Source organism: Parasteatoda tepidariorum, chromosome 2 (assembly GCF_043381705.1).
Source record: "Parasteatoda tepidariorum isolate YZ-2023 chromosome 2, CAS_Ptep_4.0, whole genome shotgun sequence".
In the NCBI taxonomy this organism is placed as follows: Eukaryota; Metazoa; Arthropoda; class Arachnida; order Araneae; family Theridiidae; genus Parasteatoda; species Parasteatoda tepidariorum.
Genome location: NC_092205.1, coordinates 26591568 through 26616489, shown reverse-complemented (window position 1 = coordinate 26616489; position 24922 = coordinate 26591568). Strand labels below are relative to the sequence as shown.

General features: G+C 30.2%; 2 protein-coding genes across 2 annotated transcripts; one reads left to right on the top strand and one right to left on the bottom strand.

The window, feature by feature from the left end:
* Window positions 1-1091: 1091 nt before the first annotated feature.
* Window positions 1092-1559, bottom strand: LOC122270005 (uncharacterized). Its single transcript, XM_043045636.1, has one exon. The coding sequence runs from the start codon at window positions 1557-1559 to the stop codon at window positions 1092-1094; it is 468 nt and encodes a 155-aa protein (XP_042901570.1).
* An 11219-nt stretch (window positions 1560-12778) lies between these two features.
* On the top strand, window positions 12779-23679 carry LOC107443035 (DNA-(apurinic or apyrimidinic site) endonuclease 2). The gene is made up of 6 exons (XM_016056769.4): window positions 12779-13050; window positions 14144-14381; window positions 14960-15103; window positions 16391-16463; window positions 20683-20752; window positions 22572-23679. The coding sequence occupies exons 1-6, from the start codon at window positions 12936-12938 to the stop codon at window positions 23399-23401; spliced, it is 1470 nt and encodes a 489-aa protein (XP_015912255.2). The 5' UTR covers window positions 12779-12935; the 3' UTR covers window positions 23402-23679.
* Window positions 23680-24922: the final 1243 nt, after the last annotated feature.

Sequence of the window (24922 nt, the reverse complement as noted above, 5' to 3'; positions counted from 1 at the left end):
AATGTTTTTTAACTTTTCTTTGCCTTTTTTCTTGAAAATGGGTATCAATACCATATTTTCTTGCAGTTTCACTGGCTTTGCACTTGAATAATTCGAAATAATTTCTATAAATTTGCAACTGTGCTTTGGTCTCTGCTAAAACTTTACTCGCCTTGCCCAAATTGATGTCGCATTTTTGTAAAGTTTTGGATGCATAATTGATGTCGTTCAATACACTGTGCATGAATTCGTAAAGCAACACGAACTCGAAATTTAGCATTTTTGTTTTAATACTCTCTGCTTCACTACGCTCATCTTTATTAGGACTCTTTAGAACTATTTCTGATAATGTCTTGATAATATCAAAATAGCTAAATTTTATTGCAGATATCGTATTGACCCTACTGGACCATCTAGTCGGATTTAGTTTTTTTAGAGTGAAGTCTGATTCGCCAATGAATTTTGACAGTAGATCCCAACGTTTGATGCTGTTTCCGAAAAAGTTATACAGATCATGCAACGTTGCGAAAAAATTCTGTATTTCCACACAACTGCTAACGGCATCATTTATCACCAAATTTAAATTATGAGTGGCACAATGTACTTACTCTGCGTTAGGCTGGATATCCTTAATATGTTTTTGTACACCATTATACACACCACTCATCACACTGGCTCCATCATAGCCTTGCCCCACACATTTTTTTAAATCATTTTTTTTTGTCGATAAATAATGTTGTCACTTGGTTGACTAAATCTACTGCGCCATGTTTAATGGCTACCTAAAAGCCTAGAAACACTTCTTTTACTTCTATATCAATTGGCTGTCCATTCTCCGGTTTGGTTATCACTGCATACCTCACAACAATGCTTAGCTGATCTACCTTCGATACGTCCTGTGTCGTATTCATTATGATGGCAAAAAATGGTGACGCTCTAATTTGTTCTAGTAGATGGGTTTCGAGTTTGGTTCCCAAGCTCTCAATCATTTCATTTTGAATTGTTGCACTCAGATATCTTGTAGATCCCAAAAACATAAAAAAACACAATTTCAAAAAAGTCCCGTTATTAAACAGTTAATAATTATAAACGAAATAAAACGATAAAGAAACTTAGAAATAATTATTTTTACCTTTGGGCATATCCATAACTTGCCGCAAAATGTGATCATATCGGGCGACAAGCTCTTCAAAGAACAGAAAATTTCCGTGGTGTCCTTTCTGACTTAAATCTTCTTGATGTCCTCTCAAAGCCAAAGAACTCTTTGCTAGGGTAAGTATGATATCGAATAACCTTTGAAGAACCATTTTCCAAAATGATGCTTCTTTGCGAATTTCATTTTCAAGTTCCTTGTCGATAGTATTAGTATCGTTTTTTTTCCAAAATTCATACACAGCACGTGCTTCCGAATGGCCACTCGAACAACTGTGTTGTTTAATTTTTTCTGATAAATGCTTGCAATCTCGAATTCCCGTACACCAAACATTATTCCTTTGTGAAGCAAATAACCAGCAGGGTTGACAATAGGCAGCGTCTAGTATTTTGGAATAACACAACCAAAAAACGATTAACTGGCCCATATTTAGAACACTAAACGTAGTACGATTTTGAAAAACACCTATTGTTCTGGTTAATGTCTGTTGGAAAAGGTCCTGAAGGCTGTAAAGACCCCATATCAAGAATTTGACGTTTTTCGCTTAATATCATGTTCGTGAAGTTTTCCAAGTCATAAGAAGATTTGTCGTACACATTTTTGAAAAATGTAGAGGTCTGTGGATCCTCCAAACCCTCCGCTCTTATGTGTGTCATGCAAACATCATCCACGTTCACATGATCGGCGGCGGAGGTATCTCCAACTGCAATAATTGTCGAATCTTCTTCAGTAGGTTTCTCAACCAACACTGCAGTTACCACATTATTTGAGTCACTATCAATAGAAATATTTTGTCCAGATGTACTTACAGAAGGCTGACTAAAAAACTCGTCAATTTTGGGCAATTTTTGTTTACTATCTTCTCTTTCTTGGCGTTGTTTGCGTTTAAATGCACCACTGGGTTTCTTCTTTTTATCCATAATTTTAGTTTTCTAATTTATTTAACAATACAATATTAGATTGTGCTCGAGTAGGTAGGTACTCACTGTTCACTGACGACGTTAAAAGTAAAATAAAAGGAAAGAGAAACACAATGATACGCTACAAGTGTCGTTGGGGAATCCCCGGAAAAAAAATTATCACCGTTAGCGTTACCACATTTAACGGTGGAGACTGTAATGGTTGGCAACTGTTTGGCGACCTTTTAAGGCGCATTTGGCGCATTTTGTCATCCCGTCGGAGGGATGCGAGAGAGAAAGGTAGATGTATGTTTGATATAATCGGGAGAGGGTCTCCCTTGGTATTCTAAGAGCTGGAAGCTTTTACTGGAAAACAATGCCTATTTCTTTTGTTTTTAAATAAAGTTAAGTTTTATTATTTTAAAAATCATGGTCTGCTTTTTTATTGGTGAGGAAAGGCATTACAGAGACCATGAACGATCTCCTGCCCTCGGACCTGAATTAATGTACCTACTGCAGATGACTTGCATTTTTTCACGATATTTTACGTTATACAATGAGCTGTAGCCGAAATCTATAGATTTGACACGATTTATTGACTTGACGGACATCAATATGAGTGGTAAAATTAAATAAAATTGAACCACTATATTGACCAGTACAAAAAAGTTTATTGACATTAGCTTACTTATTCCTGATACAGCATTAATTTTTTAACCATTCTCGAAAAAAAAAATCTTAACTCGAATTCACAATAAAACGTTCATCAATGAATAATAAAACGCACATATCACTATCCGTCAAATTGACAACACTGCCAACCTAAAGAAAGAATTTAGGGGAATTCCCTAGGCATAACTTTTGAATTTCTTTCAACTGAGTTGTCATGATTAAAGTGGGGTTGCAACCTGTCATATTTATTTTGAAAATGGGAGAAATTTCCAAAAGTTCAGTTCGATCGAAATTTCTGGTAAGGATTCGAGGGCCCCCTGAGCTTGAGGGCCCCGGGGCACTGCCCCGCCTAGCCCCTGGGTAGCTACGCCACTGATAGTGGCATAGAATTTAGCATTGCGTCATGATAAATGTTATTCCTACTAAGTGAAAGTAGTTGTGTTTTTTTTATATTATACCCAATTCACTGGAAGAGCTGTCACATTGGTATTTTCAACTCGAAATACTGCTATATCACTGCCTTTATACACATACTTGCAAATATATTTGATGCTCTTCCTTTAAGGGCGTGCATAAGTATTAGAGTTTAATATGACTTGTTGCAACGTGCTTGAATATTGTTTTTTAATTGTTATGTTTCCACGTCTAGTTTGGATCCGAATACGATTAAATAAAGATATATTTAAAATATACGTTAAATCTGTCCAAAAAATGAAAAAAAATTAGTTATAAACCTATTCTCAGACCTACTGAATATACATATAAAATTTCATCAAAATCGGTCAAGCCGTTTAGGAGGNGTATCGATCAACCATTGCTGGGATTCGAACCTGGACTATCTAATTGGGAGAAAGCTCTCTATCCCCTGAGCTACCACCCACCGCGGCTAACAATTATTCATCACTATTTGGTCAAGCCAAGACAACGTCCTCTGATAATGGCACCAAACTTCAATATGAAAAGATACAGTTTTGTGAAAATGAAAAGTGCTTGTGTGGGCTAATTTTTCACTGCTTTAAAAGTAAGCCGTTGTGGCTCAGGGAATAGAGCGTTGTGGCCCATGAGGTGAACAGGGTTCGAATCCCAGCGAAGGTCGGTTGATACGAATTCTGCACCCGGTTAGCTGACGCAAAATATCCTCAGTGGTAGACGGATCATGGGTAAGAGTCCCCCTATCGTCTGGCTCACCGTGGGAGGTTTGCGTAATTTTTCTCTCCGTGTAACGCAAATGCGAGTTAGTTCCATCAAAAAGTCCTCCACGAAGGCAAATTTCTCTAAATATTTGGTCCAGGTGTTCCCTTGTCATCTGGATTGAGTTCAAAATTATAAGGCTACGGAGTTGAACATTAGTAGTCGCAAACCCAAATAATTGGGTCAGCTGTTCAACGACGGTTATAAAATAAAAATGAAATATTCAAAAATTGACATAAACGCTGCGTTATCTGGACTCAAAATTTAAAAAGGGAGAATTGTTCATTGATAATCTAAGTGGGAAAAATCAGGAAATGAAAAAATATCTCATAATTTCTAGAATATTGTCTATTCTGAAGCCTAGATAAATCTTTAAGTCAAAATTGTGTATCTTAAATTTTTTCAAAATTAAAATTTCAAAATGAAGTCAATTTTCAAAATTTGGTAACTAAGTTCAACACGTCATATTTCAATGAACAAAATTATCTAAAAATTATTCAAAAATAAAAAAGGAAATTACGGATTTATTATTGTTCGTAGGTTAACATGCAGAAAATAATATATTTTTTTCTGCCTGAAACGACCATTAAAAAATTAAATATTAATGATTCCCTATAGTAGGATAAGGAACTGAAACGGAATTGAAAAATGATAAATGTGATGAACTGATAAATACGAATTAAAATGAATCCATGTCTGGTTCCTTCTAACTAAGGAAGTATCATCATCGTGTCCGCTGTAAATTAATGCTCTGAGACAGGAACTTTTAAGACAATGGGCGTCTGCTGACGCTACCTGCTGTCAACTCTTCCGGACTTTCCGGAAGATTTTTATTTTATATATAAGGGGAGTCGGTAGAGTAATATCTGTAATATCTGTAGAGTAATATCAGATAATACTAAATCTGACCTTTTTCGATGTACCTTTTCTCAGGATCTAAACAAGATATTACTTCATTTTTTTCCCACAGAATATTTGCAAATACACTGTGATAACTGTTATAACACATCTTTAACAGAAATTTAAAAAAAAACAAACTTTGAACTGAGAATTTTTAAATTTTTAAAACGTTTCATCATTTTTGAGCAAAAATCGTTTTTAACTCAAAAAGTATTCCTGTTAACTCTAAAACATTGTCACTTCATACAACTAATATAATCTTAAATATCCAGAAGAAATTTCAAAGCGATACCATAATAGTTCGAAAAAGGTTAGTTTTAGCATTATTGATATCCCTTAATGCCATAGCAAAATTTATATAATCATATTTTATTCTTGTTTAAAAAAAATACGATTTAAAATGATTTTTACTACCACTACATTTCAATACTTTGAACATAGTATATATGTTAGGCCTGCTAGCTCTCTAAAAGTGTTATTAGCTGTTGGCCAAATTTTAACGAAACATCAGGTTACAATCTCATTTCACAACTAGAATGGGGCGGAGACTCTTAACTGTTTGGATTTGAATGTTTATGTTTGCCTCATAAGTAAGGTGATCTCCGCATCAAGGAAAGAGGATCAACCGGTTAATTAACAATTCTGATATGTATAAAAACGTGACTTTGTGAAAGTTTGAAAAATGGAAAACTTCTTCGCACGCTTAAGAACCGGTTTTTGTGTATATTCAGAGCAATGATGAAGCAGCATCGTAACGAAAATATTTACGTTTTGGCTTGTGGCGTAATTACCACTACGAAAATTAAACATCAATTCACTGGTATTTAAGACATGCTAACTTAGTTCAATTATGAGGTACCTTTTGATAGATGAAGGTTGTTTTGATCGATAACTTCATCCCAAACATTGGTGACCCGGACGTGATTTGAACACGCAGTAACGCCCACTTCGATCTGGTAATGCCTACTTCGATGGATGATCCACATCGAACAGTTGACTTGCTACTTGTGACTGCGACATTATCCACCTCCTCACGCTGTTGCTACTCAACTGCTTAAACAGTAATTAATTGCGATTTTTATTATGATTCCATATCTATTAACATCAGAGAATTTATACAGCAGTCCTTAAATGAAAGCATTGAAAATTCAATAATTGTTAGAAAAAATATCTTCTTTTAACTACTACTTTAGATTGAAGAAGGAATTTTAATATAATTTCAACTTATTCTTATAAATGTATTACAAATGCTTAGCTTATAACCGTCGTTGAACAGCCGATTCTATTTTGGGTTTGCGACTACCAGTGTTCAGGTCCGAACGTTACAATTTTGAACCCAATCTAGAAAACAAGGGAACTCCTAGATCAATTATTGGGAGAAAATTGCTTTCGTGGAGGACTTTTTGATGGAACTAGCCCGCATTTGCGTTGCATGGAAAGGAAAACCACGAAAACTTCTTACGGTTAGCCTGAGGGCAAAGGAAACCCTAACCCATGATCCGTCTACCACCGAGGATATTTTACGTCAGCATTGTGCTCGGTGCGAGCCGGGTGTGGAATTCGTATCGACCAGCCATTGCTAGGGTTTGAACCCGTTTCACCTCTATGGAAGGCGAATGCTCTATCCTCTGAGCCACCTCAGCTCAAATGCTTAGCTTAGACAAGATACATGTTACGCGATTAAAAGCTTTATGGGCTTCAAAAAACTATAAAAATGGTAAGAAAAATAAAAAAAACGTGTTTCAAGAGCTCAAAAATAGGTGCTCATTCTCGAGGCTTGTGAGAAGTCTTTAGAGTAAATAGTGTTTGTATTATTTTGTAACCAGAATATTTTATTAACTTTAAATAATTATATTTAGATCGGAAGACTCATGCAATTTAAATTTTAATTCTAAAGTTGAAGCTAAATACTATTTTTCTTTTTAACTTCCTTATAATGAAATTGATATCTGTCTTAATTTTTTAAATTAACTTGAACTATCTGAATCGATACAAATAAGGCATTATGTGCATATGCTGAGAGGGAATAAAGTAAGCTGAATCATTTATTTATTTGCTATTTTTTTTCTTCAAAGAACTATCACAAACATTGAGAGAAGTAATCAGAGAAACATAACTCTTCATTCATTTATTCAATATATTGTTATTGAAATTTTTTTTTTTTAATTTTGCTACTTTTTTCATTGTTATTTTACATAAATAATTTCATGTAAACAACCGAAATATTAAACAAATTATGGATTACTGTTGGATGCTCATATCATTATTACTGGAAACCCCATTATCCTTTCATGGAACCCTAGTATTCCGCGGAACACCTTTTGGAAACCACTGCTTTAGACTGTATAAAAAGTACAAATATTTATTTTTATGAACTACAAGTCTGGTATTCTTATATCTAAAGAATTTTTTTGAAAGGCGGTTGAATTAAACGAAACTAAAATCAAGCTAAATTTTTAAAGTTATATATAAGTCCAGTATTTAATTTATTTTTGCTTTTATTTTTATTGTTATTATACAGGGTTTAATTCTCACGTGAAAAAAATTAAAAAGTTGTAAATTTATTACGATAAAATGAGAATTTGTTTTTAAAAGTAAATGATATAAATGTATATAATTTGTGTAAGTCATGCATATTTTTATTCCATCTGAAAACAAGCTAGAAATGAAATTTTACTGCCAGCTCCCCGCTTTCCCGAGTTACAAAAAAAGACACACTCTGTGAGATGTTGAAACAAGTAAATGAAATATTTATTCAAGTGGCATTTCGAGGTTATTAAATAACAAATTACTTTGTTGTTAAAATACGAGTAATTACTATAATTATTAAAATTAATTTAACCATCATAAATAAACCGGTTTAACGAATCTCATTTGAATAATAACTCTTTAACTTTGAAGCATTTCTTTTATAACTTTGAAGCTTTAAAAAGTAAAATAAAAAATTATTAAGTTGTGAGAGTTGTATTTTATTTCGACTGTTTACTGACTTGAGAACAATAGGAAATGTTGACTGTCATTTCCTCTATTATTAAAGGTTTTATAGTTAAATAATTACAAGTTTCAGTTTCAATATTTTTGAAAAATTTCCTTGTTTGATGTTCTAAAACAGGGGTTTCCAACTTACATGAGGCCGGGGGCCACAATTATAAACACCAGTCAAGTGGCGGGCAGCAACTTTATCAAAATTTTATATAGGACTCTTTTATGTTTGAAGGAAGATGAAATATTATTGTCAGATTTTTATCAAATTATACAAAACAAAAGTATTGAATTACAAATTAAAATAAGAAGTAGATTTTTAAAAATATTTAATTGCGTATTAAAAAATTCTGGCTACAATAACTTTAATGTGCACCTATGTATTAAACAATTAATGTGCAACAGATATCTAATTTTTAAAATATAAAACTTTATAAAAAGGTTATTAAAACTTACATAGTAGCACGCAATGAGAGAATTGAGGTTTGTCTGCTACGACCACCAGAGAATAGATATTTACATTTTAAATTTACAAATGTGTGTAAATAATTTTGTCCCAAATGAGTGGTTTCAAAAAGTTAAATCGGAGAATTTCTTCGAGAAAATTTCAGATACGCACATGCTAAATGATATTTACAAAATAAAAATAAAAAACGAGATAAAAATGAGAGCAACATACACGATTATTCTTGTATTTTAATAAATATTTTCTTGGATGCAAAACCTGAGAAATAAATTTTTTTGCACCGTTGGTATGTTACATTTCACAGAAATGAAGAAATTAGGTGTCCGCAAAAAACATGTCAACTAATATGTTTTAGTTCGCAGGCCGAATGCGGCCAGCAGGCCGCCAGTTGGAAACCACTGTTCTAAAAGATGGTTAACATCTTTTAATTGCGTGTCAGTTAAGTTCCAGTGGTTACAATAGATGCAAAAATCGGGTTATCGTAAGGAACAAAAATTGATTGTATCAAATGTGGGTATTGATGACCAGAGCGAGCTCGAAGTAGTGCCTTTCAGGATAATATATAAACTAGTATAATACATAAACTAGTATAATATGTAAACTAATATAAATATTAACTTTATATAATAAAATTTTGTGATTTTTTTAAAAAAAAAACTTTTCCTCGGGGGCAAATGATATTGTTAGGTGGGGCTCAGTCCCGTTTGACCCCCCCCCCTTCTTATTTAAGCTACGTCTATTTTTTAAAATTTTTTTTGATAAGCACTGAGCCCAGAATCAGTGACTTGTGATTCCAATATGTCTAAAATCTTTAAATGTTTAACACTACAGATTAAAAGATTTAATTAATGATTTTTAAAAACACTTGATGTGAATTATATTTTGCAAGCATATTATGATTACAGTGTTTCATTTTATAGAATTTTTTTTTTATTTTGAATTAAAAATTTTTTCAAATTCTTTGTAGTTAGTATTATTGTTCTCATCCTTTGACAAGTGTCCATATACTATCAGTGCCAGAAAAAGCGCTTATAAAATTAATTTAATTTTCCAATTTAACTAGTCATTTTCATCTATCATCAATCATTATATTTAAAACATTTTTAAAGAAACAAGGAGAATATTTTGCATTTTCGATCTCTTTTTATTGATTTCTAACTATCACCACCTTTTACATAGGAGTACACAGGTATTACGCATATAGGGGAGTGGGAGGTTCATTGTCATGGAAACATACAGTTTGGAGGATTTGTGAGCAATAAAAAGCAGAGGGAGTAACCGTTAATGTAATTAAAATAAATTAAAAAATACACTGAAGAGCCAAAGAAACTGGTATACCTGCCTAATATCGTGTAGGGTACCCGCGAGTACGCAGAAGCGCCGGAACACGACGTGGCATGGATTCGATCAATGTGTGAAGTAGTGCTGGAGATAATTGGCACTATGAATCCTGCAGGGCTGTCCATAAGTGGGAGTAAGAGGAGGCGGGGATATCTTCTGAACATCACGTTCCAAGGCATCCCAAATATATTCAATAATGTTCATGTCTGGGGATTTTGGTGGCCAGCGGCACTCTTCTGAATTTAGACACTTCCGCTGGCCACCAAAATCCCCAGACATGAACATTATTGAACATATTTGGGATGCCTTGCAACGTGATGTTCAGAAGATATCCCCACCCCCTCTTACTCCCACTGGTTTATGGACAGCCCTGCAGGATTCATGGTGTCAATTATCTCCAGCACTACTTCACACATTGATCGAATCCATGCCACGTCGTGTTGCGGCACTTCTGCGTGATCGCGGGTACCCTACACGATATTAGGCAGGTATACCAGTTTTTTTGGCTCTTCAGTGTATGAAGGCATAAGCGCTGGGGTAATATATAAAATTTAGGAGAAAGGAGTGAGTAAAGCCAGCTTAGAATGCTAAGTAATCTGAAAGGAATTGCTTCAGCATTTTTGGGGATTAGCAAGCGATAACTAACAAGGAGCAGATCCCTCAAATAGGGAAAATAGGCGATTTCATGCAATTAAATTATGTTAAGAGACAAAAAAAAAATTTATGTAACGAGACAAAGTTATATAAAAGAAAACATAAAGAGCTTAGGGTAGATAGAAATTACGTGTCCATTAAATTGTAGGAGATCCTTTCCATGTTTAGGGGAAAAAATAAAGATTAATTCAAACAATGAATAATCAAAAGTAATTTTATATAAAACAATTATTTTTATTTCATCTGTTTAGATGCAGGCTTTATTTTATTTATTGCATGGAAAAATTAGGCATAAAACCACTTTCTATATCTGCATCTACTTTATTTTATATTCATTTATCCAATGGTTTATTCATTTACAGACTAGAATCAAAGAAAAGCATTCCCATCACAGCCCGTTGTGGTCCAGGGACTCATGGGGGTTTAAGGCTCAACAACTTTGTGACCAACGGTCTGATTGTGACAAAATAGCAGGCAGACTTTATTTCAAGCTAACGGTCTATAACCCAACGGTCTTAAGGTTTCAAGCTGCCATTGAGCGCAGTTCTTCAGAATTGCAGTTCATGTTCAGTACTTTAATCACTTAGGAATCGAGGCATATTTGTGGCTTAATTACCATTATAAATATTAAATACCAGTTCCGTAGTAAATAAGACATGCTAACTTGATTCTATTAAGAGGTACCTTTTGATAGATGAAGGTTATGGAATAATTCCCCCCCCCCCACATTGGTGACCTGCGGATGTGACATGAACTTGTTAACATTGGTGGATAGTCCACATTCAATAGTTGATTTGTTTAAAAAAATATACTGCTCAAAGAAAAAAATGGCGAAGTAAATAAAGTCTCCCGGTAAATAAACAATATTGAAGAAGAGAAAAAAATAATGACGGAAAATGATATATTAATAAAAATAAATAAAAAGAGAAACAGCATAAATCAACTAGTGGTATTTGTTCATCGAATTCTATCACAAATAAAATTCTGGAAGGGGAGTAATAGGGCGTAACTACCACTATAAATATTAAAAACCAATTCCTTAGTGAATAAAACATGTTAACTTGATTCTATCAAGAGGTATCTTTTGACAGATGAAGGTTGACATTGTTGAATAATTCCCCCCACATATTATTGACTGAATTAATTAAGCAAGAAATCGTTAAATCAATAATATATTGCTGGAAAAAATTAACGTATTGTGAAAATATTGGCAATAAAATAATGAAGTTTTTGTTTTTAATTTTATTGAACTAAATAAAACATAATGACTTATGGTTAAGTTCATTTATAGGAATTTCATTCAATTTAATTTTGCCATTTTAATGAAATCCATATTATAGGGTTTAGACCTTAGAGGAGTAATTTAGGTAGAGAGAACCAGTCCCCCATCCCTCGTTGCAAAGAACATCGTCACGTGATTCCTGGACGATTTTCCCTCCAGTAAACCNATGCCTATCATGTAAATCATATTCATGATATAGAACTCCATGTTTGAATCTGAAACCATGTTGCTATGTTGGTGTTATTTTTTTAAAAAAAATCAAATTCGATGTAAAGTATTCGTAGTTAAAAAAAAAATAACTATTTATTCTACATACAAAAGCACTGCACTACTTTTATCATACAGATTTTGCAGTCGAGAATAAAATGTATCTTTACAATTTCAAAGATACATTTTTAATGAACTTAATTATCTTAAATATATATTTAGTTAACTTAATTAAATATCCATTTGTGATCGCCTGTTCTTAGTTATCTATTTTGCAAAAATAAATAAATAAATTTTTAAGCTTCAATCTGGATTTTTTTAAGTAACAGCAACATTGAGAAAAATATAGATGTTTTTAATTATTATTCATAACAAATTTTCAAAATTTTTGGAAGGAACACCAAAAGGGAGTATATTTGGATATTAAATAACTTTTGAATATTTTCGGAATGCTCTGATGAAAACTAAATATTAGCATTTTTCAGTATATTAGAAAAAACTTAGCTATATCAATTTTTGATTTTTTTTCTAAGGAAGCAGGTGATCCCAATAACTTTTCCGAGTTGCGGCTTGCGGTATCCTCTAATAAGATCTGAAACTATTTCACGGCTCATCTGACGTTGGTTTATTGTTTAAGGATATATTGCATTAGGCAAGACCATGAAAAACAAAAAATTACTTTAAATTGTTAAATCTTTTAATATACAAACATTCTTTATTACACCAATGTTTCTCATTTTTGTCTCTACATAAAACATAATCAAAATCTTTGGCACCGACTAATTTTCAAGCGAGTTTAATTAAATTTAATTTATTAAGTAATTTATGTTTAAGAGTTTTCTCTTTGTATTTAAATACTGAACACATAATTTAATTATTTGAAAAAATAAATTCTTAACTTACAATGTTTAGTTTAAAAAATTGACCGCTAGATGCCAGCATTATATGAAATTTTAATTTCCAGCATCCTAGTTTCCCGTGATGGAAACCGTAAAATATATTTCCCTTTCGCACAGTTTTTTCAGTTGAATTTCTAAAGTGGCATTTTAATACCAGAATTAACACAGTGCTTGTCGTTCAGTTTTTTAAGTCGAAAAAGTTTTAAACTTTGAAGAAATTCCGCATTCTTAAATCTTAGTGTTTATTTATGTTCGTGAGAGCATGTTTGTGTAGTACTTATATATTAAAGGTTTATGTATATGTTAAACAATGAAAATAACTACTTGGAATGTAAACGGTATAAGATCACTCAAGAAGAGTGTAAAATGTGTACTGCAAGATTTTTCGTCTGATGTTGTGTGTTTCCAGGAAACAAAAATCTCTCGTATGTTTATTTCTCTACATGATGTTTGTATATGCTTATAAAAGAAACAAACATTTAAGTTATTCCTTATCTTTGAGTCTAAGTTTTTGAATTTAAATAAATAATTTCCAAATTAATATCTATTCGCGCAGACTACTTTCAACAAGGCGACAAACGATTTTTAACCAACAAAAATTAAAAATAAATTGTCTTCTTCAGTGATGTGTTTCTTGTGTACCAACGAGCGATATTCGCAAATATTTGGTGACTTTTCAACGCAGATATTACAGAAATCTTCCCAAAATTAAATTACTCAAAGCAAATTTTGTTTGTTGGAACAAACTGGGAATATGGGGCCCACAGGAACAGTTGAATAAATGTCCCATTAAAAAGGAATTATGTTGGTTATTATAATAAATTTAATTATTGATATCGGATCAACTTAATGCTACAGTGAGTTAACGCTTGGGTGTCTTTGAAGGGCTTCTTTCTCAATAATTCGAGTCTTCCACAATATTTCAAACAAATATAGAAAATTTACATGAATTATCATTGATTTAAATTCCTTTAAGTTAAAAAAAGATGGAAATTTAACCATTTAATCTTTTTGCAAATATTTAGTATATTAAATAAGAAAATTTCTGTTGTGGGGAGTTTTATAAAACTATTGTGACTAGTTTAATTTTATCTCCTTTAACAATTGGATATTTTTGACGCCCATGGTTTGAAGGATATTAATTGTCCATTTATACTTTTAAGTCATTAAAAAAAAAAACTGAACAACATAAGTAGCAAAAGACATTCATTATAAAATGATAATTTTTGGTGTTTATTAGTTTTCAGACTGAATTTTTCCTTAAAAAGGTGTAGTAACTTGTTTCTGGAAATATATAAAATATAGCTGTTGTTAAGAAAGTTGTACAACCTGTTACTGGAGGAGAAAGCTATGAAGTCTTATATAAAATCAATAATGAACTCCCAGTACATTACATTAGGTAGATGCATTCAGCTATTCCATTCAGAACACTATGAACATTTGTATGTTGTAAATACAATTGAGTTTACAGTTTATTTTTTATTAAATTATAAGTTTTCTTTTCTGAATGTTTATTAGGCAGTCAGCTATCAGAGGAGACTGCACTCTTAGACGGTTGCACATCATATTTCAGTTATCCAAGGAAACAGAGTGGTTATTCTGGTGTCGCCACATATTGTGAAGATAAATTTATGCCTGAAAATGCCGAAGAAGAGATGAGGGTAGATGTCACTTGGATTGACTCCGTTGGTGATCTTGATTGTGATACAAACATTGATTTTGAAGGAAGAGTTATGATCACTCATCATCTAATGAAGTATATCTTGACTATAGTCTTATTTTTAATTTTTTTTTTCTAGGATTTAAATTTGCTTTTATTTATTTGTGTTTCAGGTGTTACAATATTTAATTTTGACTAAAATTCATATCATCCTCAATCTTTCATTTTTCACAAATCAATGAAACATTTTTATTTATTTATTTTTAATTAAGCTATTACAAACCAAGTATAAGTAGTTGTATAAAGTTTATATGAGACTACTTATAGAGAAAATTTTGTTTCCTAAAATCTATGTACTCAAATATCTTTTATTTTGTGCGTATTTCTGGTTCTTTTTCATTTTGCAGGGTTAACTAAATTTAGTTATTTTATGTATTAAATAAAATAGCCATCACCTAAAAAAATAGTTGAAAATCTGAATTCTGTCTCTAATTAAAGCCTTGTGGAAATGAGATGTAAAACTATTTTTAAAATTGCATTAAATAACATTCAGCATATTTTATAATATTAGTATCATGTTATGTGGTTAAAATAATGAGATTGCATTCCATTTGATTTAGATATCAGTTACTTAATGTAAGCCGTATTTATGTTTCTTTTAAATTATTGAATAGGCACAATGATGAAATACAAAGGCTTGCTGTTATAAATGTATATTGCCCGAGAGTGGATCCTGAGAAACCGGAGAGGCATCTCTACAAGTTACAATTTTGCCAACTTTTGCAGGCCAAAATGCATGAAATGTGTTTACAGGGATGGTTAGTAGAATACATTTTGTGCACTCTTTTATTTCTTTACAGGCAATTTAAATATAAAATAACGCTTAACCCACTGACGGTTCTGCACGTAAAAAGTCGCATTTTAACCTGCAGTCTTCTCTGCATAGCAAAACCGGTTTTTCCATGTTAGTAGATAGGGGAATAGTGTATAGGGGAGAAACATTCTCCCAATTTTAGCCATTTGCTTAACCGACAGTGGGTTGAATAATTTGAATATATGCATAAAGCTATATTTGTTTTTCAACCTGTATTGGATAATTTGGAATAAAATAACAGTAATATAATTTTTTTATTACTCTATATTTCTTTTAAACCTGGTGTACAAAAAATAAATTTACCCTATTGTAACCAGGTGCCTGGTTGTCAATATTTGTAGGTGTTCAAATATTCTTATAGAAAAATTCTGACGACTTACATAGATATGTAATAATAATTTTCAATCTTGAAAAAAAATTGGGAGGGACAAACCCCTTAACCCCCTTAGCCACTTCTGTAACTGCAATAAAAAAATAAGTATATACGTAAATTAATAAAGAAACTAATTACCTAGTTAACTCTAACTTATACATCTGTTATTTCAATTCTAACAAGCACCCCAAAAATTCTTGGGAATTTTACACGAGTAGCATTTATGACTGAAATTCGGGTAAACAAATTATCTTATTCTGCTTCCTTCAAAGTATGGATACTCTATATAGTTCAAAAGTGAATCTTCCACAGCCATCAACATAAAAATTGAGAGAAAGTAGGACAATTTGAACCTGTGAACATTTAATGTTGTAAAATTAATAGGACGCACCCTTTTAACAAGTTTTCATCACTGATTGTATAGTACTGCTCTTTTGAAGAACAGGAGCCTATATCAATGTGGTGACAGGAATGTTTATGCTGTTTTTTATATATCTGATAAAAACTTTTGTATCTAAAAGTTGTTTTTACAATGTTTTCTAAAACTAGTAAAAGGAGAAAATTAATAAAAATTGGTGGGGGGGGGGGTGTTTGAACCCCCTAAATCCTTTTCTTATCTATGCCATTAAAAACCACTTATTATTTCTATTTTTAAGCCCTCATTTGTGCTTTTTGTTTAATTATATGTGTTTGTCATATGTATCACTAAGTATACCCTATCTTCATTAGGAAGTTCGTCATGATTTCATATTACGATCAAATACCAATCATAATGTGTAATTTGATTATTACTGTATTGCTTAAAAAAGGATGCCTTTTTTAAAAATAAATTCTCAAATGTTGATGTTTATTTTATAGTTCTGTTGTAATAGTCGGAGATTTGAATATATCATGTTCTGTGATTGATCATTGTGATCCCAGTGATGAAAAGGTATAAAGTTTTTGATACTTTCACTTCAATTTAAAATAAAGATCAGTACTTACTCAACTTTTATTTTATTGTATTGTTTTTAAGAGTATTCCATGTGATAAATCTTGATTTACTAATCTGAATGAGTTCTTTTTTAATTGTAGACACTTGACATTCAAAAATTTACGGCTCTAAAATCTACATTTATTATAGAATGTAAACAACAAACTGGAGGAAGGGGAAGCTAAAAGTTAAATTTCTAACAAAAAGAAGAGAAATTTAAAAAAAAAATTGTGATTGCTTTATTACGTTTACTGGTTACCCCGTTGGTCAAATGCTTTTTTTTCTGGTTTGACTCCAATAAACGCCACAACATTTCAAATCTTGGGTTTCAGAAATTGTCTCAATTGATCTTTGTCGTCACATTAGTTTTAAAATCCTGGCTATATATGTGTTTCAAGACGTCACAAAATACTTTTACTTCTTCAGTATTCATATTTATATTAAAATCACCGTCAAGACAGTAATTATAAGTTAGTAATAAAAAGAATATAAAATTACTTCAAATTATTATAATGTAATTACTGCTGGTGAAAAGAAAATGAAAAAAGAATTCTGAAAAAATTATCAAACAGCAGCGGTTGCCATAGCAACACGTGCAATGACGACGCATGCGCACTGTTTACTGTTACTCTTGAGCACAGTTGAAAAATGTGATGACTTGCACGCCAAAAATGTGATGACGTGCACGCAAATGTGCACGCCATCAAACCCAAAGCAAGACCCATTTAGCCAATGGGTGGGGGGAAAAATCAATGTTCAATGGTGAATAAAAAAAGTTTATTGTTGAAAAAACTCGTAATACTCTGTATTTTTAAACAGCATTTTATTTTTTAAGAAAAGAAATTATTTAATAAGTTTACACAATTATAAATGACACTCTCATTCTCATTATTTTATAATTCAACAGTAAAAAAAAAAAAATAATAATAATAATATTCGAATATAAATTGCTGACAATTAATCTTGAAATTTGTCAGTTATTCTTTCAATATATAAATTTCCTTTTTACGTATCAATTTATAAATTAAATATACAACGAGAAATAAAAACAAAGAATACAAAAATGTATAAAGAGTCTTATCCTAAGCTATGATAAGCTCAGAAAGTATGTATATTGTATTTTTATACATCACTAACTTTACTTAAATACATATGAATGATTATCAGTTGTTGGATATTTATTTACTTATATAGTTGCAATCAAATCTGTGTGAATCAAATTTATTAAATCAAATATAAAACATAAGATTTCCTAACACTTTAAATATTCAAAAAAATAATAATATTAATAATAATAAATAAATAACCCAAAAGTGAGTGAAAGAAAATGAATGTAATGCAGTTGCAAGTGGAGAAAAGTCTTTTTATGGCTCTATATTTTTATGTGTAAATGACCTTATCAATGTAGTTTTGTTTAAGTGTTTAGTTTTCACAAGCATTTTATCCTAATTCATGCATTAATTTAGTTAATATTGTGTATTTATTTTATGTTGATTGTCTTGATTTTGTCATAAAATTCTGGTTTCATCATCCTACTTAAATGATCATATAATTTAAATGTATCTGTGGTTGTATACATGTGTATGTATATCCCTTTATATCAGGGTTTAAGCTGAGTCTAAAAATTCATTAGCAAAAAAGCTAAAATCTGAAAAAAAGTTTTAGCAAAATGCTAAAATGCTATTAGGCTTATAAAATTACTTTATATTAAACAAGTACTGTAAGTTATCTGACAAAGAATAGCTTAATGTACAAGAATATCAAAAAGAATACCTATAACAAAAAAAAACACATTTATTATTTATCAAAACATTTTGGTTTATAATTAACAATCTTCCTTTCTTTCATGTTTGCCCATTTTACAAATGCTTCTTGAAAGTTAAATGCACTTTCAGGGCCCTCAATATTAATCATTAACAAATTGTTTACATGGTTGANCAAGACGTCACAAAATACTTTTACTTCTTCAGTATTCATATTTATATTAAAATCACTGTCAAAACAGTAATTATAAGTTAGTAATAAAAATAATATAAAATTACTTTAAATTATTATGATGTAAATACATTAAGAATTACTGCTGGTGAAGAGAAAATGAAAAAAGAATTCTAAAAAAATTATCAAGCAGCAGCGGTTGCCATAGCAACACATGCAATGACAACGCATGCACACTGTTTACTGTCACTCTTGAACACAGTTGAAAGGTGTGATGACGTCCAAATAAAGTGTGCGCGCCATCAAACCCAAAACAAGACCCATTTTGCCTATGGGTGGGGAAAAAATCATTAAAAACTAAAAAATCAATGTTCAATGGTGAATAAAAAAAGTTTATTGTTAAAAAACTCTTAATACTCTGCATTTTTAAACAGCATTTTATTTTTTAAAAAAGGAAATTTTTTAATAAGTTTACACAATTGTAAATGACACTGTCACTCGCATTATTTTATAATTCAACAGTAAAAAAGAAAAATATTCGAATATAAATTGCTGACAATTATTCTTGAAATTTGTCAGTTATTCTTTCAATATATAAATTTCCTTTTTACATATCAATTTATAAATTAAATATACAAGGAGAAATAAAAACAAAGAATACAAAAATGTTTAAAGAGTCTTATCCTAAGCTATGATAAGCTCAGAAAGTATGTATATTGTATTTTTATACATCACTAACTTTACTTAAATACATATGAATGATTATCAGTTGTTAGATATTTATTTACATATATAGTTGCAATCAAATCTGTGTGAATCAAATTTATTAAATCAAATAGAAAACATAAGATTTCCTAATACTTTAAATATTCAAAAAAAAAAAAAAATAATAATAAATAAATAATCCAAAAGTGAGTGAACGAAAATGAATGTAATGCAGTTGCAAGTGGAGAATAGTCTTTTTATGGCTCTATATTTTTATGTGTAAATAACCTTATCAATGTAGTTTTGTTTAAGTGTTTAGTTTTCACAAACATTTTATCCTAATTCATGCATTAATTTAGTTAATATTGTGTATTTATTTTATGTTGATTGTCTTGATTTTGTCATAAAATTCTGGTTTCATCATCCTACTTAAACTTAAATGATCATATAATTTAAATGTATCTGTAGTTGTATACATGTGTATGTATATCCTTTTATATATATTATTTATATGTTGAATATGTGGTTGTGTATAGGTGATTATGCCATGTGTATATCCTATTACATGTTGTGTTATAGAATTGAATTCCATTTAAACATATTTTCCAAAATTGCACTGAATATTCTTCTATTCTAATACAAATTCTGATATTCTTGTATAACGTATAAATACACACACACTCACATAGACATAGCACAATAAAGGCGAGAGGGATAAAAAGAAAAAGAGAGATAAACAAAGAAAAATAGTAAGTTTTATCTATTGTTCATTATTAGTAAGTATATAGAACTCATAAAATAAGTAAAAAATACAGGGAAAACATGGAAAATAATATAAAAAAGATTAATGAAAAGAAAAGAAGCAAAATTATCAAAATAAAATGTTTTTAAATATATTAAAAAAAAAAAAAATCTAAAAAAATTATTAAAAGGCTAGAAAACAAAATAATTATTTTGTTTTCCAGCTTTCTAATAAGTTTTTTTAAAATAAAAAATTTGTTTTAAATATTTTTAAAAATATTTAATTTTAATAATTTTTCTTCTTCTCTTTTCATTACGCTTTATTCTATTATTTTCCGTTCTCTCTCTCTCTCTCTCTATATATATATATATATGTATGTATGTATGTCATATCCATCATCATATGTATATATATGTATGTGGGAATTATATTCCAATTCCAATACCATTATTTTTTTTTTGAAAATATGTTCCTATATAATCCAACATTTAACCATGTAATTGTGTAAGTTTCTTGAAAAAAGGAAATTTCTTTCTTAAACATTTAACACAGAAAACAAACTATTAAATCTTAAACGAACTCTTTAATTTAGATGCATGTGCACAAGATATTAAAATAGGAATTAAATTTCCTTTTTTAAACTGCCTCAAGAGAAAGATACTATTTATTTTAAAATATTCCAAGTTTGTTCCTATTTATCTTAACTGCTGCTTTTTTTTAATGTCTAAAATATTTATTTTATGAGTTGACATTTTGATTGAAAAAATGCATTAATTTTTTACTTTCTTTTTCTAGGAGTTTAATTCTTCTGCGGCTCGGAAATGGCTAAAATCTTTTCTCTTAACTGAAGTAGAAATTAATGGTGGTATGCAGAATTATTTTTGCTCATCTTTTATTTCTAATTAATGTTTGGAAAAATGTAAGAAAAAGATGTATAAAACAAAAGTTTTCTGCACAAACAGATATTGAACAAACATAATTAACAAACTTAATAAAATCAGAACAAAATAATATTTATGTATTACAAAAATGCTATTTATTACATTTACTCAATCATACTAATGTATTGAGAATTGCAACAAAACAAAAAAAAATTGTGAAAATGAAATGAGTTGGTTTTTTCAAAACTTAGAATAGATTTCTTTTGTTTTTTTTTTATTTTAAATTTTTTTAAGACAAAAAAACATTCTGTGAAACATCCTGACTTTCTGTGTGCACATCACCCAATTTTGCCCTAGTACCTAACACCAGTTTTTATGGCTCTATCTTTTAAGGCTGTTTTTCAAAATGAACGTTATATAAAATGATGTTCCGTCGTCATATGAAATTATGCTTTTTGCATATTATATGCTATTTTTATGACTGCTGTGAGTTTGGAATTGTTGCTGTTAGGTTAAGTTAAATCAATCTAAAGCAAGCGATATCTGTGGTTATTTTTGAAATAGCGCAAATTCATCAATATGGAAAAAAGCCATAATTTCCAAAATGAAAAGTATTTGTAGTTTAATTTTTTTATATTTAAAAATTTACTCCAGTGCTGCATTACCTGGGATTATTAAAATTTGCAAAAACTGAGAATAAGGCAGAGACTTTGATAATTTCTATCTAGGGGGGGGGGAAATGTCGTCAAATTGGCGATGTTTAATAACTTTTGAAATATATTAGTTAATTGTCTGCTCTAAAGCCCAGATATTTCTTCACGGGGAGATTATATATATAGTTTAAAATCATCACATTACTTCAATTATGAGGCACTTAAACTATGGCTTTTTTATTTTCTTTGGGCAACTAGGCTTTGAAAAATAGCGTTAACGGCCATGGTAGGAAGGCCTCATAATTTGACCCTGGTGTCAGATACCTGGAAAATTGTAAGGGAATCAAAAGAATGTAATCAGCATTTGGTTTTTTGTATGCATACTCTACAATATTGATAATTTAAGGATTAACATTTAGTTCTATTCCTTAGAGTGTGATACAAATCACAAACATATTCTTTAATTATTTTTTTTTGTTTTTGTTTAATGATTCCAAAATTATCAATATTAAATTACTTATTAGAAGATGCTTAAAAAAGAATTGAAAATTCGGTAGCAAGTTGTTTATTACTTAGGAAATTACAGAGAATGCATTTATATAATACATACCGTAATTATTTTTTATTGAAGTCTTAAAGTTTAAATATTGCCACAATATTTGGTAAAAACTTTTTTTTTTTACAATATGAACTGAAAATTAAGAAAAATTAGTATAAGTTGTACCTTTAATATTTTAATTTTTATTATTTTGTTTATTAAACATAAATGAGTAAAAAGAACACGAATGTGAATCACCATACATTTATTAGTTAGAAAAAAAAAGCAGTAACTTTTTAAAAAATAAAATTTTGTGTTTTCTTGTTTGTTAATATCAAATGGTGTATAGGTTATTATTATGGTTATTTATCATGAGGTGTTTTATTCTTATAGGTAATAAAAGGATATAAGATCTCGTTGAAACATTTTTTATACATGAGTTAAATTTTATTAAACTGTGAAATTTTATGGAATAGGCTTTTTATACGAAGCCAAAACTCACTGTACTTAGGTTTAAATTTATTAAATATTACAAACTGTAAATATATGTGATTTGTAAGCATTCATTTATTTTTTATATTTTACCTTTTAATTAAAATTTTATTTTTTCAGAAAACATCAAAGCTGTTGATGCTTTTAGATATTTTTATCCTGATCGTAAAGAAGCCTATACTTGTTGGAATACAAAAACTGGAGCCAGGCTGACGAACTATGGTACTCGTATCGACTATGTTATTGTCAGCAGCAATTTGATTCCCCTGCTCTCTAGTTGTGAAATCCTTTCAGATTATCAAGGATCTGACCACTGTCCAGTCACGGCATTACTGAAATGTGATCCTGTACCAGAATTGAAAGTCCAGTTACCACCCATCTGTACTCGTTTGTGGCCGGAATTTACTGGTCAACAACAAAAACTCAATTCTTTTTTCCAAAAAGCACAAAATTTAGCTGACATTCATGATAAAGAATTGAGTTCCCAGACATTCACCAAAAATAAACCACCTGAAAAGAAAAATAAACAAAAAGCAATCACTAGTTTTTTCAAAAATAACTCCACATCTGCACCTTATGTTTCTTCTACTATGCAAAGCAGTAAAATCACCTGTGATAAAGATTTATCGGTATTGAGTGAAAATTCCAGCCGGACATCCGATGCAAATAGTTTTGTAGAGAATGGTGCTGATGACAAGAACTCTCTTGTAAATAGTAAAACAAATGGAACATCAGAGGAGTGGAAAATGTTGTTTAGGGGACCACCAAAACCACCCCTTTGCAATAAGCACCAAAAGCCTTGTGTCTTAAGAACTGTTAAGAAAAGTGGGTCAAATATGGGCAGACAGTTCTATATATGTGCTCAACCTGTTGGTGCACTCTCGAATCCAGATGCAAATTGTAACTTCTTTAAATGGGCTACTACTCCTAAAATTAGTTCGTTGAAATAATATTGAAATTTTATATTATTTCTCAAATTATGGAAATGTTGTTTTGCCAGCAACCAAAACCACCATTTGGCAATAAGCACCAAAAACTTTGTGTTTTAAGGAGTATAAAAATATATGAATCATATATGATGCACTCTCAAATCCAGATGCAAATTGTAACTTTTTTAAATGGCTTTCTGCTCCAAAAATTAGTTTTTTGAAATTTTATATTACTTCTCAAATTTTGTACCTGAAATTGTGATTTATTTTATATTTTTATATTAAAATTTTTTAGTAAATTTTTGTTTGATTCCTCATAAGTGAAGTAAGCGAGTTTTATGATTTCCTGTTATTCAGGTGTTTTTTATAATGTTGTTTTCTAAATGGGTTTTAAGGACACCTCACCTTATTATCTGCAGTTAACTAAAGTGGGAATTTTAAAAACAAATAAAATTTTTAACAAAATTTTATTACATGACTATTAGTTCATCTATTGAAATTATTTTTATGCAGTAGTGGACATTTTTTTCTTCTTATTTAATAAATTGTCAGTACATTACATAAAAAAGCATGAGGTAACTTTGTTTCATAAATTTTAATTTGTTATCAAAATTGTGGAGGCTCTTATTTGGTATTTTAGGGTATTTCTGATTAAACATTTGCATGCCCGGTTGGGCATGTAAGAGTAAAAATGCATGCTAGATTGGAATTTAAATGCCTTATGCATGCTGTTCAATATAGATTTTGTTAAATGAACCTTCTGGTAATTCAATACACTCGACATCAAAGTCACATAGTCAGATGTGATCTTTTTTTTCTGAATCTGTCTACCAAACATCTTTATCCATTGTAATTTGGGATATAAAATGCACATACTTGGACATAAAGTGCTTTTACTTTTAAGTGATCTTTTTTTTCCACAAAAAAGACGTGCTGTAAAAACAGCGTTTTTCCAACATATAACTAAATCTGTGAATATTATATTTCTTATTCTTTTGTTTCCAAGCTAACTTGAATGCGTTTCTTGATGTTGAAATTCAATATGTTATAAAAACGATTAGTTTTATGCGATTAGTTACCCTCTGGGTCACTACGGACAAGATATTTTGTCAGATTAAATTTATGTAATTATAAAGCTTGTTTACTAATGGTTTCAAGTTCAACATTGGCATAACTTAGTTCATATCTCCATTTTTATTTTAATCAACTTTATCAAAGAGGAAAAAAAAGTAAAATAAATATTTTAATATTATAAGATAAAGGTATATTTTATATATTCTTCAAAAGATTAAATTTTTGTTGTGTTCTGCATTCAAAAAAAAAATCCAACTTTTAACTACTTAACGATTTGAATGTGTTATTAAGGATTTCTTTTAAATCTGTAATCTTGTGTAAGTAAATTTTCAGAATAGCTCTTTTTCATGCTATCTATATTGAATGATGATACATGATTATTGAAATTTTTAGCAAATGTAAATCAAAATGTTTGTCTTAATGTTTTGTTTGTTTATTTTCTTAGGTTCTTGTACATAATAGGAGAGA